Source organism: Columba livia, chromosome 2, assembly GCF_036013475.1.
Source record: "Columba livia isolate bColLiv1 breed racing homer chromosome 2, bColLiv1.pat.W.v2, whole genome shotgun sequence".
NCBI classification, from domain to species: domain Eukaryota; kingdom Metazoa; phylum Chordata; class Aves; order Columbiformes; family Columbidae; genus Columba; species Columba livia.
In genome coordinates this window covers 145,238,580-145,254,567 of record NC_088603.1, presented here as the reverse complement: position 1 = coordinate 145,254,567, position 15,988 = coordinate 145,238,580, and the positions used below count along the sequence as shown (strand labels likewise).

At 33.5% G+C, this 15,988-nt stretch overlaps 1 protein-coding gene across 6 annotated transcripts in view; it reads left to right on the top strand.

Moving 5' to 3' along the window:
• The window catches only part of CSMD3 (CUB and Sushi multiple domains 3), a 631,749-nt gene that overhangs the window by 539,946 nt on the left and 75,815 nt on the right, over positions 1-15,988 (top strand). For all 6 annotated transcript variants that reach the window (XM_065054280.1, XM_065054281.1, XM_065054284.1 and 3 more), the window contains 6 exons: positions 250-459; positions 4,033-4,221; positions 7,712-7,889; positions 11,390-11,535; positions 12,473-12,553; positions 13,725-13,838. In XM_065054280.1, the coding sequence (XP_064910352.1) occupies positions 250-459; positions 4,033-4,221; positions 7,712-7,889; positions 11,390-11,535; positions 12,473-12,553; positions 13,725-13,838 (918 nt within the window). The remainder of the gene's footprint in view (positions 1-249; positions 460-4,032; positions 4,222-7,711; positions 7,890-11,389; positions 11,536-12,472; positions 12,554-13,724; positions 13,839-15,988) is intronic.

Sequence of the window (15,988 nt, the reverse complement as noted above, 5' to 3'; positions counted from 1 at the left end):
TTCAAAGCCTTAGATCATGTTAGTATTTCAATGCTAGCATGTTTTTCCTTGCCAGCCTCTGAGAATTAGTAATGCATGAGGAGAATCAATGCTTCAAATTTAAATCTGTGGAGTGTACATGGGAGCTTAACACTCACATTTCCACTGATCTACATTGTTTTCTGATATTATCAGTGTAAAACGTACATACTTTATTTTCCCTGCTGGTATTCCTACTGGTGGCTTTTATTTATTGACAATGTTTTTCAGGTGTGCATTTGCAATTTGTGAATTTCTCAACGGAGACCATACATGATTACTTAGAAGTTAGGAGTGGATCTACAGAAACTAGCACGGTTATTGGGAGACTAAGTGGCCCTCAGCTACCAGCCTCTCTGTTCAGCACGACTCATGAAACCAGCTTATACTTTCACAGTGATTACTCACAGAACAAACAAGGATTTCATATTATATACCAAGGTGAGATTTTGACATTCTTATGTGAGAAAAAGGTGGCTGTTGGAAGATATTTCTTTTTTGGCGTTCCTAAAACATAAACATGGAATAAAAGAATTGTGAGCTTCAAACCCCAGTGTTATACATTGAGATCAAATAGAAGAATGCAGAAAATTAAAATGAAATAGCAAAAATTGCATTTTCTCTTTAAAAAGCAGTTCAAATGTAAGCAAACTGATCTGAATTTGGTTGGTCTATTAATTTACGTTGCATGGCTTTACAAAGTAAGAATGTCTACTATTCAATCTTTATAAGCATATGGGAATCTCAGTTTTGTCTCTTGGGTTCTGGAAGGGGAAAATCTAAATATTGGTTCAGAGTACTTGATCTGTGTAGGCTAGTACAGAATGATGCCAACTCAGAAATCTCCAAATACATTTTATTTCCTGGTTGGCAATATTGCTAGATGATTCATGTTCTCTTGTACCCAAATTGGTCATGCTAAGCTGGTGAAGACTGCAAGATCATAATTCTATTTTACAATTGCCAATTCATTTAAAAGGGATTAGATTAGCACTGTTCACCAAAAAAAAAAAAATAAATATATATATATATATATATATTATAAACTATAAGTTTCATAATATAAATAACATCAAAGAATGATTTAAAGAGTTTTTACTTCATAGTGGTCTCCTATTACTCTTTCAATAGTAACAAGTCCAAATTAACTTGAACTCTATGTAACATTCTGAAAGTGAGCCCCTCTAAAGAGTATGAGCTTTTAAAGAAAAAGTCACTTTATGACTTAAATTGCTTGGTAAGATGTTATTCACTTGTTATTTGGCATATGACACAATTTTTAGGAGTAAAGGAACTTTAAAATCTGCTGACTTTAAAATCTACTGTTAAGAAGGCAGTAAAAGACTTTAAAGCCTACACTATTACTGCTATTAACAGTAATAGTAATCATTTCAGAAATGCTGTTATTTGACAAAGAATTAAAAAAATTAACTTCCTCTCTGTGTTTTTAATCACATGAGAGAGAACTGTTTTCTTCAAAAACATACAATAAAAAAGAAAACCATTATTGGTTCAGAAAAAACTTCTATCTAGCTCAGTACATTTTTTCCAAATGGCAAAAAGAAATACTACTTAGCAGCAGAGAAGCCTAACAGGTTTCTTTTGTACTTTTACAGTATCCACAGTTGCTGTCAGACTCTTAATTCTATTATTTTGCAATTTGATGGCACTTTTACATTCAGTATTTCCACTGTTTTCATGATTTTTGTGAACTTCAGTCATATCACCCCGATCTCTTTCCCAAAAACCCATGTTTAGCCATGTGCTTAGTTGTGCTATTCTTTGTTATAGGCTGTATCATATTAACAGATATAGAAATCAGGCTCACTGACCTGTAATTTAAAGGATCTTCACTAAAAATAGATGTGTTTTACATTGTGAAATCACTAGTCCTTCAGATAAGATCTTGAAATTATATGTTAACATATCTTGGTTCAGAAGCTCCACTGGGTGAAAGCCAGCTGGTCCTGGTCCTTTGCCTTACCTATTTAGTGAAGTATTTTTGTATTTATTTCAAATTAATCTAGAGCCTTAGACCTGTGTAATGCAAGCACCGTATCTTGTATCTTGTGGGTTTTTTTGTTTGTTTGCTTGTTTGTTTGTTTTTTTTTGTTGTTGTTGTTGTTGTTGTTGTTTTTTTTGTTTGTTTTTTTGTTGTTTTTGTTTTGTTTTGTTTTGTTTTTGTTTTTTGTTTTTTGTTTTTATTTGTCATGAATTATCCCTCCAGTTCCCTAGATGTCAAATGTTTCTTTATGGTCAGCTGAGACATCTTCTGCAAAATATTTTTTCAAGTTTGTTTTTGTTTTTTGTTTTTTTTTTTCTCTGTTTTCTATTTAAATCTGGCCTGCTATGTTTTATCACTTTCTGGAAAGGCAGACTTTAATTATTTAAATGTCAACCTTTTCCCTATTGTAGCTTTTTAAACTTTCCTGCTGAGTCACACAGGCATTTCTCTGAACCACTTTAGTGTTTTTTTTAATTCTGAATTGTAGAATGTGTTTTACCTGGAGTTTTAAGGAGTACAAATTAGCAGATTCCAAACTACATTACCTCATTTTTGTATAATTTCCTTTCCAGAAAATTTTATATCCCTATACTGGGTTTATTTGCCTCGCTCCCTCCCAGTTCAATCAAATTGCATTATGACTGCTATTGTGGAGCAGCTCTCCCACAAATACTTCTCAAACTACGGCTTGAGTACCAAAATGATTCAAATCTAAAATAACATATTTTCTTGTGACCTCTCCAACTGCTTATTCTAGGGAACGATTATTTCCTTTATTCAAAATTGTATTTTGTTGGGTTACCCTAATGAGGTGGATATTTGGGTACTTACTACCACCTATTGTATTTTTGCATCTTGTCTAATTTTACTTAACATTTCCTGTTAGCTACCATTTTCCTGTTTAGACATTTGTAGAGTCAGCTCAATACGACACTTACATTTCTGTTTCTGGAGTTTTGCTTTCTAACTATGAGTATTCCGTAATCCTTCTTTGTTTCTGGTAATATTTTTCTTCCATGGCACTTAGTATAATCTCTAAACACCAGTGCTGCTCTCCCACCTGGAAGTCTCTGCCCAATCAGTCTTGGAAAGGTGGTCACTTGGCAACATTGCATCCTCCTGCTCCATGTCATGCCTTTCATGTTAGGGCTCTTGGTAGGTTCAAGCATTCTAAATCCCATTTCCTGTGTTTTACATTCCCTTTTTGTTTGGCCCTTTTTTGTTCCTTAATACTTTATTCATCACTCAGCATGCAGTATAGGGTACCTGATTTGCTTTTCTTATTTGTTCTGCTGTTTGTCACTCTCATGCACTTTTTTTAGAGGTTCGTCGGCTCTTAGCCTCTTCCATTTCATAGCATCACATCAGTCTTCCATATCTGTTAGTTTTTTCCCATGTCTGTAGTTTAGATACTCCTCTACAGCCTTTTTAATTTTCAGTGTCAGCAGCTTGGATCCTTGGTTATGGTCAACTTAAGGGTGCACTTGGAAGCAATTTGTATTCTTAAGGAGACAGTCATTGACCTACCTTTTGAAGACTTAAATGGAGAAAACACAAAGTGTAAATTAATTTTTACTCTCTTCTTATTTCCATACTGCTGTGCTTACTAATATTAAAAGAAAAAATTAAACATCTAGTCTCATTTTTGCATTAGTGGACTCAGTTCAAAAAACCTGTTGAATAGTATGTTGGGTATTTGTTCACACACACATTATTAAAGCATAAACAACATAAGAACATTTAATCTTCTGTTGTAGTATTATGTTTCCCATATGAGGTTTGGAATTGGAAATTAACTTTTATGCAGATTTCCAGAATTGCTGTGCTTTTCCTACTGTAGGAGCAATGATATTGACTGTCATCATGATGGAATTTAAGACATATGAGATCTCCATGATTTGTAAATTTTATTCTAATGCAAATATTTTATTTTTGAAATAATAAGAATTTGAATTTAACTTCCAACGTCGTGTCCCCCCCTGCCCTTTATTATTATTTATTTATTTCAGCATATCAGCTACAAAGCTGTCCTGACCCTCGGCCATTTCGTAATGGTTTTGTTATTGGAAATGACTTTACGGTTGGTCAAACTATTTCATTTGAGTGTTTTCCTGGCTACACATTAATTGGTAATTCAGCTCTGACTTGTCTTCATGGTATCAGCCGTAACTGGAATCATCCTCTCCCCAGATGTGAAGGTATGAACCCTTATTATTTGTAAGTCTTCCTAAGGACTGTTAACTGAAATAATTTTATCGTTTCAATTTATAGAGACCTTTTGTTTGTTTGGTGGTTTTGGTTTTTTATATTGTGGTCTTTGCAAAGTAAGTATCCAACTCTGTACGTGAAAATTTTTGCAGAAAATCTGAAATATTTCATGGAAATATGAAATCTCTGAAAAATTATTTGAGATTATGAGTTTATTTTTGGAAGGTTAGCTTTAAGGTCTGGAGTGTGGAGACTCGTGCTACTTTTCAATCTAGGTGGTACTACAGAGTAAAACCTCTGTACTGAATCAATAAAAAGATTCAGAAACAATTTCCCATCTCTGGCCACTAATGTGTTAGAAAGTAATGTCAAAATGACATAAAGTGCAGTTGTTCTCCAGTTAATGCTGTGTGGAGGCCTTTCTATATGTATTTTTGTTGTGAATGAGATTTTTTTTACATAATATTTTTTAACCATTTACACTTTTTCACTCTGATATGCTTGAAGCGGGTAATCATATTCAAGGAACTGTTGCTTGCACGTAGCTGAAAGTTAGAAGAGACAGAATGAATGTATATGATGATTCTGTAGAGGTGTTTATCTTATCGCTAGCTATGCTGAAAGCAACCTGTACCTAACCAAAGGCCAAAGAAGGTCAGTCACCCAGTGTCATCAGGCTCTCAAACAGAAGAGGATGGATATTTTGGTAACACGGAAATCTCTTTGAGTAATATCTGTGCACCACAAAATCTGATTGTGGAACTGGAGACTGAATTTTCTTCCATATGAAATAATTACTTTCTTCTGGAAGCTCCAGGTTTGTCACAATTGTGGCAACAGTCAGACAGCAATGCTAGGTTCCTGGAGAAACATAGACACAGTGAAGATATTTAATACTCAAAACTGTCACCCCAAAATTTTATGCTCCTGGGACCACAAGATCTAAACACAATTAAGTTATTGACTGTTAATTTCTCTATATGCCTAAAGTTTCCACAAAGATGAGATTTGTACAAGGTGTTGTGTGCTCACTTTCACATGCCATAAACACCCTCCACAGTTTCAGGAGGGGGATTCAGGACCTGAGTTAAAGGCCTAATTTCCCTCTATACTGAACTGTAAAAGTTCAGCTCTCAATACCAAGCAAGCTGAAGAGGAGTTCCTGGATTTTTGCATTGTATTCTGAATCATCTACCTGTACTTAAATTAGAAGCTTCATTACTCAAAATTCCTTCTGCATCCAGTGAACCACAGACATTTCTGAGGGATGTGATAGCTAAATTAAGATGTATCTGATACTGAATTTAGAAGGAGAAGCCTTATCATATAAAAGAGAGATGACACCTACACTGTCTTTTGAAAGGGACAGAAGTTAATTAACCACAATTAAGTTTCAATCGCCATTTTCTGGATCCTGAAGGAATAGTAATGGTTTATGTCTTAACTGCAAAAGAGCTTAACTTTTCCTAGTTCTAGCTGTATTTTCTGTGCCTCAGAATCAAGACAAATGATTTACTGGATGGAGTTATTCCGTTTTTCTGAATTACATTACTGTAACCAATATTTTAATTAGCAAATTATAAGATGCCCAAAGTATGTTGCTGTTCTGAATATTTCTTTTGATGAAGTTCCTGAAGAATGGCTGGAAATTTTTTGTTTCTATTTAATGTGATATGAAAAGATGCAGATAAAAAAAAAAAAAAAAAAGAAAAAAAAAGAAAAAAAAAGAAAAAAATCAACCTAATTGATACTGGAGATCTAACATGTTCTGTGCTGCATAATTTCAGACTGCCAGTGTTACTCAGCTCCTAGAAAGCTGTATTAAAGTATGCGAGGTTTTGTGCAAATATTTACTGTGGTAGTTTTAATAAAGATTTTTTTATATTTTTATATGCTACTGATGGTTTTGAGTTTTGTTTTTTCTTTACTGTTGAAGGAAAAAAGATAATTATGTATCTTCTAGTTGTACTTCATTTGATTTGAGATAAAGGTCTTGTGTTCAAAAACATTAAAATGAAATGGGGTTTTTTGTAAATGTCTAGTGCCAGAAATGTACAGTACGTTTTAAATTTGGTTTTGCTTTATTATCTTTATTGTAACGCAGCATATACAAAGACTTGTTTAATGCCTCAGACTTCTTGAAGTATACAATCTAAATCAAATATCACTAAATTTTTTCCTGTTTAAACAGTTTTGTTCTCTTCTTCTTGCATCCTCATGCACCTAAAATCCCTCCAACCTGTCCTCAACACCATTTAACACTCTCTGACACTTCTTAACTAATTTTCCTCACTTTCATCCTTTTAGAATATATTTCCTCTTCTTTTCCAAGAAATGTCATTGCCTGGCAGTTACCAGTGCATGGCTTTACTCTCCTAAGACTGTGCTGCAAAATCAGTTCTGCCTGCACTGCTTAGAAACTGTTGAGACATTGAAGCTAAAACTGAACAAAACCAGTATCCTAGCTGTTGAGTCTGAATGTGACTGTGAAAGTCTCCTTATTCTACAGTTCAGCACCAAAATATATATATAAACCATAACACATGCTTTACCTAGATATAGACAATGCATAAGTCTTATATGTCAAAGCTATATTTGCAACAATGGATACTCTGGTTAGAGCATATTTTAAGGAATCTGGGTTGCCATTTCATACCCATTTGGGGTGGAGTGGGGAGTAATAGAGGCAAAATAAAGCAAATTGTGCTGGTTTAGGCTTTGTTTGCTTTTCCAGAACTAGGCTTCTATAACATAATTTCTCTTCTGTAATAATAGGATGGCATCATATTCAACATGCATCAGAAACCTCTGTGGAGAAAATCATATAGTTTGGCCTAGTTTTCCTGAAATGCATAGTTATGGAAGTCTAAAAGCTGTATGGTCAGTCTTGCACTGTATGATGTCTAAAATAAGTACACTTCAACAAGAATTACACAAAGGACTCTTTATCAGAATTTATCTCAGGAAATGCAAAGTTGCTATTCATACTGTTTCACACAATATTTCAATTTTCAAATTCCTCTCTATTTTTCCCCCACTCATCCTCCATCAGCTTAGCATATCTCTTCTCTCACCTAATAATTTTGGTTGGCTACCTTCTTGTGACAATGAATGACAGCAACTCACGCGTTTCACTCCTATGTTGTAGCTGGCATTTGCACAAAGCCAACACAAAATGGTTTTCAGTTGTGTAGGGAATACTTTAACCCAATGTCTAAATATTACTTTAGTTCCAGTTCTGATAAAATTTATTACATCAGATTTTTTTTTATTTTATTTTATTTTTTTATTTGACGTGTCACAACAGACTTTTGACTCTTGGCAAAAAGCTCAGTAAAATCTGTTTTCTATATACAGCAATGGTTTTACACAATCTAGTTGTAGTGTACCAAGTGTGTTTAAAAGTATGGCTCTCACGCAGCCTAAGAGGAATGCAAGAAGCATCTAATATCTTTTTAAAAATAAATGTCTTTTTTATAGCCCTCTGTGGAGGAAATATAACTGCAATGAATGGCACCATATACTCTCCAGGATACCCCGACGAGTATCCAAACTTTCAGGACTGTTTCTGGCTTGTAAGAGTACCACCTGGGAATGGAATCTACATCAATTTCACAGTTCTCCAAACAGAGCCAATATATGATTTCATAACTGTCTGGTAAGAAAACACTTCTGGCATTTACTTAATCTTCATGTGACACTATGCAACAAAGTATGAAATAAAGAGTCTATTTATGATTTCTCCCTTGACACTGGAATTCTGTATAGTGGAAATGAGTGATTTGCACGGATCCATGTTTTCCAACATACCATTCTCTTAAGATAGCACTGGACATAAAGTTTCACAGTCCTTGTGTTAAGAATTCAAAGCCAATAATAGTGTGCCTCAGTTTCTCAGTGAAGAAGAGTTCAGAAGTATGTTAAGACAGCTTATCAACAACTAAGAGAAGTATACTTAAGAGTGATAACAAGCAGTTGCAGCTGTGTGAATTACAAAGTTTTAGAGTGTTAATAAAATAAACCATAGCAACACTTTTTTCATTTATTCCAAGTTGTTTTATTTTAAACTGGTAAGGAGAGACTAGATTTGTATTTAGCTATGATAAAAAGAGTTGAGCTAACAATAGCTGTAAAAAAAAAAAAAAAATGTTCTTTAGATACCTGAATCCTTGTCTAGCATGGTCTTTTCAGATAATGAAGCCCCCATTTTTCTTAATTGCAAAGATGGTAAAGGCAGAAGGCTGTAACCAAGTGTAACAGCTCCAATAGAAATCTTGAAATTTCTACCAGTGAGACTTCTTGACATTTCAAAAGTGGATAAGACCTTGTGGAAGCTTGCCTAAAACAATAATCCACTGATTATTGAATATGCATTTTGAAAATCCACAGGCTGAGAGAATGGTCTTGTAGTCTGAGTAGTGAAAAATAATGAGAAGCAATTTGGAATATTGATTATTCATTTTATACTTCTGTTGCAGAGAAATCTAATTTGGACGCATGTAAATTCATGTAACTCAGGAATTCGTTCCTAATTTCCTAAACATTAAACTGTTCTCTATATATACTTTTGTGATAATTTCTGTAGGTCCTGGGTTTTTTCACCTTGTGTTCTACAAACTGTCTTGTCCTGTATCCCAGATACTTGACGGCTTTTCCTTAAAATCTAAAGAAAACTTGATCATAATATATATGCAGTCTGTTGTCTTGATTAAACTCAGATAATTTTGAATCTCTTTAACTCTTCATCACTTGTTTTGTGTATCAAACTTAGGCCGACCTTAAGGATCTTTCCTGAATTGAATTATACTATTGTGTGCATACACAATTTTTTTTCTCTTTTTCATCCCACACAAACTATCACATCACCGTCCACTTCTAGTAATTCTTTGATTCAGCTCTTCCTTCCTATGAAGTGTTTTCATGTGTTTTCAGTTGTACTCCTACCTGTGTTACAAACTTGTTTCTTACAGTAAAAGTAACTGTGTGTATCACGACAATTGTAAAACTCTAGTTTTATTGCATTATGGCACTGTGTATTCTTTGCTGATATCCTTTGCTGTATCCTACTTAGATTAACAACAATTTTAGGAGAATGTTCTGAAATTAAGTGATCTATTATGCTATTGATGAATATATCGTGCATGTTGTTACTTATGCATGATTTATATATCTGTATAAGCTGTATTAGATAGGTTGGGAAATTACATATTAGAGAGCAGTGTAGGGGAAAGGGACCTGGGGGTCCTGGTGGACAGCAGGATGACCATGAGCCAGCACTGTGCCCTTGTGGCCAGGAAGGCCAATGGCATCCTGGGGTGTATTAGAAGAGGGTTGGTTAGTAGATAGAGAGAGGTCCTCCTTCCCCTCTACTCTGCCCTGGTGAGACCCCATCTAGAATATTGTGTTCATTTCTGGGCCCCTCAGCTCAAGAAGGACAGGGAACTGCTGGAGGGGTTCCAGCGTAGGGCAACAAAGATGATTAAGGGAGTGGAGCATCTCCCTTATGAAAAAAGGCTGAGGGACCTCGGTCTCTTTAGCTTGGAGAGGAGGAGACTGAGGGGTGACCTTATTAATGTTTTTACATATAAAGGGTGAGTGCCACGAGGGTGGAGCCAGGCTCTTCTTGGTGGCAAACAATGATAGGACAAGGGGTAATAGGATCAAGCTGAAACACAAGAGGTTCTACTTAAATTTGAGAAAAAACTTCTTCTCAGTGAGGGTGACAGAGCACTGGAACAGGCTGCCCAGGGGGGTTGTGGAGTCTCCTTCTCTGGAGACATTCAAAACCCACCTGGACATGTTCCTGTGCGACCTCACCTAGGCGTTCCTGCTCCAGCAGGGGGATTGGACTAGGTGATCTTTTGAGGTCCCTTCCAATCCCAAACATACTGTGATACTGTGATACACTATGGCTATATAATTAAATAGCTTACACCATTTCTGGGATTTTATTTATTTACAAAACTAATCAGAAATTTTGATATCTGTTTCCAATGGAAAAAAATATATTTTATTCACTTTCAGATGTTTCTTCAAATCATATTATTTCCCTGATAAAACAGAAGAGGAAGGGGAAATCTGTGAGAATTTGCACAAATATAGTACTGCACAATTTTCATAACAAAAAATATCCATAATTTTGAAATAATTTTCAGTTAAAATATGCCAATAACAACTAGAAAATCTAAACTTCTAATGTTCAACAATTCTGATCTGCAAGGAAATGAGTACAAAAGTTTAATGCCCTTGCATCATAGTTTTGTCATCTGTACTTTTCCACTGTTGTTTAGTACCAACTTTGGTTTAATTTTTCTATTGAAACAAGTATTTAATTCTTCCATAAGGTAGCAGTGATCTTACCAACAGTACATGTATTGTCTAAATCGTAATAAATACAACAAAATAATATTAATCATTGTGTGTGAAAAAGGATTTTAAAACTTCGTCAACTGCATATAATATTTAGTTTTGTTCAAAATTACCAACATTTATATGAATGTTTACCTGAAGTTAAAAAATTCTGAAATTATTAGATTTCTAAAATTATCATGCTTAAAATAATAATTACAAAGAAAATCTATGTTTATAAGCATCTATATACATATTTCAAGTGGCATCTTGTCTTCAGTAGAGTAAAAGCATTTTTTAAAAATTTTTAGTGAAGTCAATTTTCGCTCCTTGTCTTTTTAAAATTAAATATTATTGATCTCTTTATTTTCCTAGAAATTATGAAGTTGAAAAGACTGGGGAAGGGGAAGATGAGCAGTATTAGGTTGGTTTATTTCCTGGTAGCCCCATTTGAAAACACAGATAAGTAAACATGAGCAGAGTTTGTGGCAGGAAGATGAAGTATGATAATTTTGAGCTTGCTGCAGTTTTTAATTAAAAATAAGAATATTACTGCTAAAAGATGGTTGAATGGAGCATCTTACTTTTTAATAAATTTTGATGATCCTCCTAGCTACTACCTGCTGTTGTCTAGTCCACCTATAGCATTTCAAAAGGCTTTCAGCCCTTAATGTCTGTGTTACCTGATTTTAGATGACTTGTGTTTTTTAGAGTTATCTAGATAAATTTTACCACATTATATTAAAATTTGGATAAATTAAATTATGTGTTTTGGAAAAAAAAAAATCTTTTTGTATCTGCTTTTATTAGGGATGGACCAGACCAAACTTCTCCTCAAATTGGACAATTTAGTGGCAACACTGCACTAGAATCAGTCTATAGCACTTCCAATCAGATTCTGATCAAGTTCCACAGTGACTTTACTACCAGTGGCTTCTTTGTACTTAGTTATCATGGTAAGTGTGACAAATGGCAGTTTTTCACTGTCTGTACTGATTAATGCAGGAAGAAAACTCATGAAAAATTGCATACTTGACTCATTGATCAACCTGAGTGTACATCTTAAAACATAAAAGACTACACTGTTAGTATAAAAACTTCAGTATGATTTCTTCAGCCGGATTTTTCTCCTAATTGTGTTCAGATTAAATGGAACTTCTTTTGTGTCCAAACACAGGTCCATCCTTATAGGTTCTTTGTAAAAAAATAAAGCTATATCTGCATATTCTTCCTTACTTGTCTTTTTTATAACTTGTTTCACCTATTTATTTTGCCTGACTGCTGCATACCTGTGTTAAAATTCACAAAATTATTTCATGTGAGACTTCAAATGAAAAGATTGAAAGCAGAATTTTTCTCTGACCCTATCTGCAGGTCAGATATGCTCCAGGACTATACATGTCCTGGAAAATTTCACATTCAAAATGCTTATTTCCATAAGTTATGCTGCCTCTGGGTAGAATCTTTTGGATTTTAAAACTTCTCTTTATTTCAAAGTTTCAAAAGTAGAAGATTTCAGCAGTACATATGTATTTTAAAAAGAAAAAAAAACACAAAATAACAATTGCGTAATAAAAAAAAAATTTGGTTCTCAAATCAGATCACTTAAATGAGAAAATTGACAACCTCTTCTAAGCTTCTTAGGTTATTTCTGAAAAGAGTTTTGCCACTGAAATTAAATAATTAATTAAGAACATGTAATGTTACCATTGAATTTTTCATTAATTCTGAAATTGATACGTTTCCTTTCTTTTGATTCTCTTGAAACTTTCAAAGTAAATGAACAGTTGTTTGTTTTTATCCTGTTAATATGTGCTAACTCAGGTATGTTTGCACGGCTATGTTAACTGTCTAAGTATGGGAATGTCAACTGTGCTTTCTTCCTTTTTATAGCCTATCAGCTTCGGGTCTGCCAGCCTCCAGCAAATATACCAAATGCTGAAATTCTAACTGAGGATGATGAATTCGAAATAGGTAATATAAGAGAAAAGAAAACCAACATTTGTTTCAAACAAAAGGACTGCTATGCACAGAAATTTCTCACTTTTCAAAATGCAAATTATGCCTCTAACATAATAGATTTATATTTGAAAATGCACTTTTTAAGAATTCATTCCTCTTTACTGTACTTTTTGAATCCAATCTATGTTTCAGAGATCCCATATAAGTAAAACAGTAACTCTTTTCTAGTTAACTTATTGTAGAATACATTTTTCATAATGTTTAATACAAAGCATTGTCTTACACTGAAACAAACAAAACCTACAAAAAATATGTAGGCAATGGCATATTCTGTACCAAAATTATGGTTCTGTGACCTGAAGGGTAAAATCAAATTCACAAAAATTAGGAGGATTGGGAAGGGGATGACACTCCAAGTGTCCATAGACATGTTAATAATATTACTTAGCCATCTATCATTCAGAGAAATATGACTTTTATGATCAGTCATCAGATGTCTAACTGGTTAGTTTTGCATACATTATGGTAAAGAAAAATAAATTTATTTTTAATATTTACCAATATTTGACTAGTTATATTGGTAACTAAGAGAAAAAAAAAATATATATATATATTTTTTTTTCTATTCTGCTCTCTAATCTGGACCAACGAGAAATGCTGTGATGCACTTTTTTTTTTATTTTATTGTTACATAAAACTATATGAATTTTTAATTTCTTAATTAATAAAAATTTCTTCTTCTCACCATGCCTAATTCAGATATCATCAACTAAATACAGTTTCTATTTAATTTTATTTTCCTTTAGGATTATATAAATAACTTACTTGATCTTATATCTTTATTTATTTCCATAATGGTTATCCAATACATTTTATTGTGTAAATCTTTGGACACATGGTTCACACAGCATCAGTCAAACCCAGGCAGATTAGTAAACTATCTGACTAATAATGTGATGAAAAACACTGATAGATGCAGCATAGTGTGCAACACAATGCCCATTTACTGCCTTTCTAAGATTGATCAAAGTTGTTTATGCCAGAGGTCATTTAGCCCATTATATATGGTGTCAAGAAACTTCATTAATCAATAATCCTTTCAAAGCTAAAAGTGCCAGTTAATTGCTGTTTAATGTTTCTTTTGATTGTTTATGTTTTGTCTTGTTTTGTTTTTTCCAAACAGGAGACATAATAAGATACCAGTGTCAGCCAGGTTTTACATTGGTTGGTAATGAGATTCTGACATGCCGACTAGGTGAAAGGCTTCAGATGGATGGAGCACCACCTACTTGTCAAGGTTTTTTCTCCATTTTCTTTTCCTCCTGCCAGACCAGCTGACTGGTGATTCCTTAAATACCCTCTGATATCTCTTTATATAAGATGGCACACTGAAAATATTCCAGACTTTTTGATTATATTCCAAATATTATCACTGTTTGTTATAAAGAATACATATCAAATATTAATGCAAATAACTAGTAATATATTAATGAAGGAATGCTGCTCTACTTAGTGAAAATAATTTCACAATTCTGTTTTTTTTGGGGGGAATCTAAATTTAATAAATAATGAGAATAATTAATTTTATCTACAACATAATAGTATGAAAAATTATATGGAAATTTTTAAAAATGTCAACATAGCATGCATTTAAGTGAAAAACATCCTGACAACATTTTTCATTGCAACTTTAATTGCTTTCATTTTTTTTCACTGTATTCTAAACAATGGGGTTTTGTATGTGTGTGCATGTGTTCCCCAAGTCTGTTCACATTTTCCTCCTTTAATTGAAAACTGTGAATAGAAAGATATAACCCTACCTCATTGTTAAGGTCAAAACAAGATTACAAACCTGCCAACCACTAACTCTAAAGTTTAAACCAGTCATTATTGAGCTGACATTTTACATGTTATGCTAGAAGTTTTCTATCACTTTTGTAGAAAATGCAGATTTTCCTTCAAACCAAGCCAATTCAGAAGGTAACAGAGATAAACCTTGCATGTGATTTATTTAAACAAACGTGATATCTTTAAAGTTTCAATGTTTATGTTTTCTTACTAACTCCTCCATTTATTTCCAGAAATGTGAGGACATACAGTTATAAACATGTATGACAAAGACAATCTGAGAGGGGGGAAAAAAAAAAAGAAAAAGAAAAAAGCACCCACAGACCCACAGGCTCATACAACTGTAATTTATGTAAACAAAAGCCATTTTGGATACTACTAGCTGTTGTGATATTACTTCACAACCCATCTGCTCCTGAGCTTAATATTCTGACATTTACTGCAAAATTAAAATACATTTCCAAATAATTCATAATAAATGCAGTTTGTTTACATTTGTATTAAATGAAGAATACTGCCATCTTGGTTTTCTACCAATCAGATGTTGTTTTTGCACACCCACAGCAGTTTTAATTAATTAGCATATCTAAAAAACACTCTCATCTTGCGAAGGTCTAGCCTCTCCCAGCAATGTTTTAGAGAAAATGGAAAAGCATTAGAGCTTGATTTAGGAAAAAGGCTGTCAGCAATTAAGAACTTCATATTTTTGTAATTTCTTCCTCAGCTAACTTTCACCTACTTATGAGGGAAATAGTCTGTCCCTGTGATAGAAGGAGGAAATGATCAGTTGTATGAATTGAGAGTTCACTAGAAATATTAAAGTATAACCAAAAACCTATCACAGACATTTAATTAAAAAGTAGTGGTTTGTAGGTATAGATTTAGTATGCATATAACATATATGACACAGTTACAGACCTGTTTGCTTAATAAAGAACTGAAGGTTGATGAGGAATATAGAGGTAAAATAAATACATATATGTATCTCAGGGTGATGTTTGGATTTTTACTTTTAAGTTGTGCAGAAATCACCTATAATTTTTTCCTCCTAATTTGATCTTTATTTCCTCAGAAAGTGGTTATCATATGGTGAACTTTGTACCTGTTTTTAAAAGGAGTAGCAATTAGATGAATTGCCCATAGTCAGCATGAGATTCCCTAGCTCATTCAGGATTATAGCACTAACGTCTTGAATGCTAGTCATAGGCTTTGATTTTAACAACTTTCCTTTGTTGCTTCTTTTGATTAGAGATAAGGAAGAAATTGGACTATATTAGGTGTGGTGAAGAAAAAATAGAATTTGAAGTGCTTTGTTTTTTTACTGCATGTAAAGGCAATAACCTAGAATTTTTTGAGATTTCTATGAAACTAAAAATAAGGTATCTGGATTAGCACAAGACATCTTCTTTTCTAATTAGTCCTGCTGAGTCCTACTGAGCAACAAAATGTCAGCCTGGAGTATGTCTTTTATCTTCTACATCAAAGCCATCATGTCTGAGTGGTGCTTACATTGTGTGTAGGTACATAGATTCATAGGATCATTTTGGCTGGAAAAGACCTTTAATATCATTGAGACGTCAGTGTTCTTGGAGCTTAATG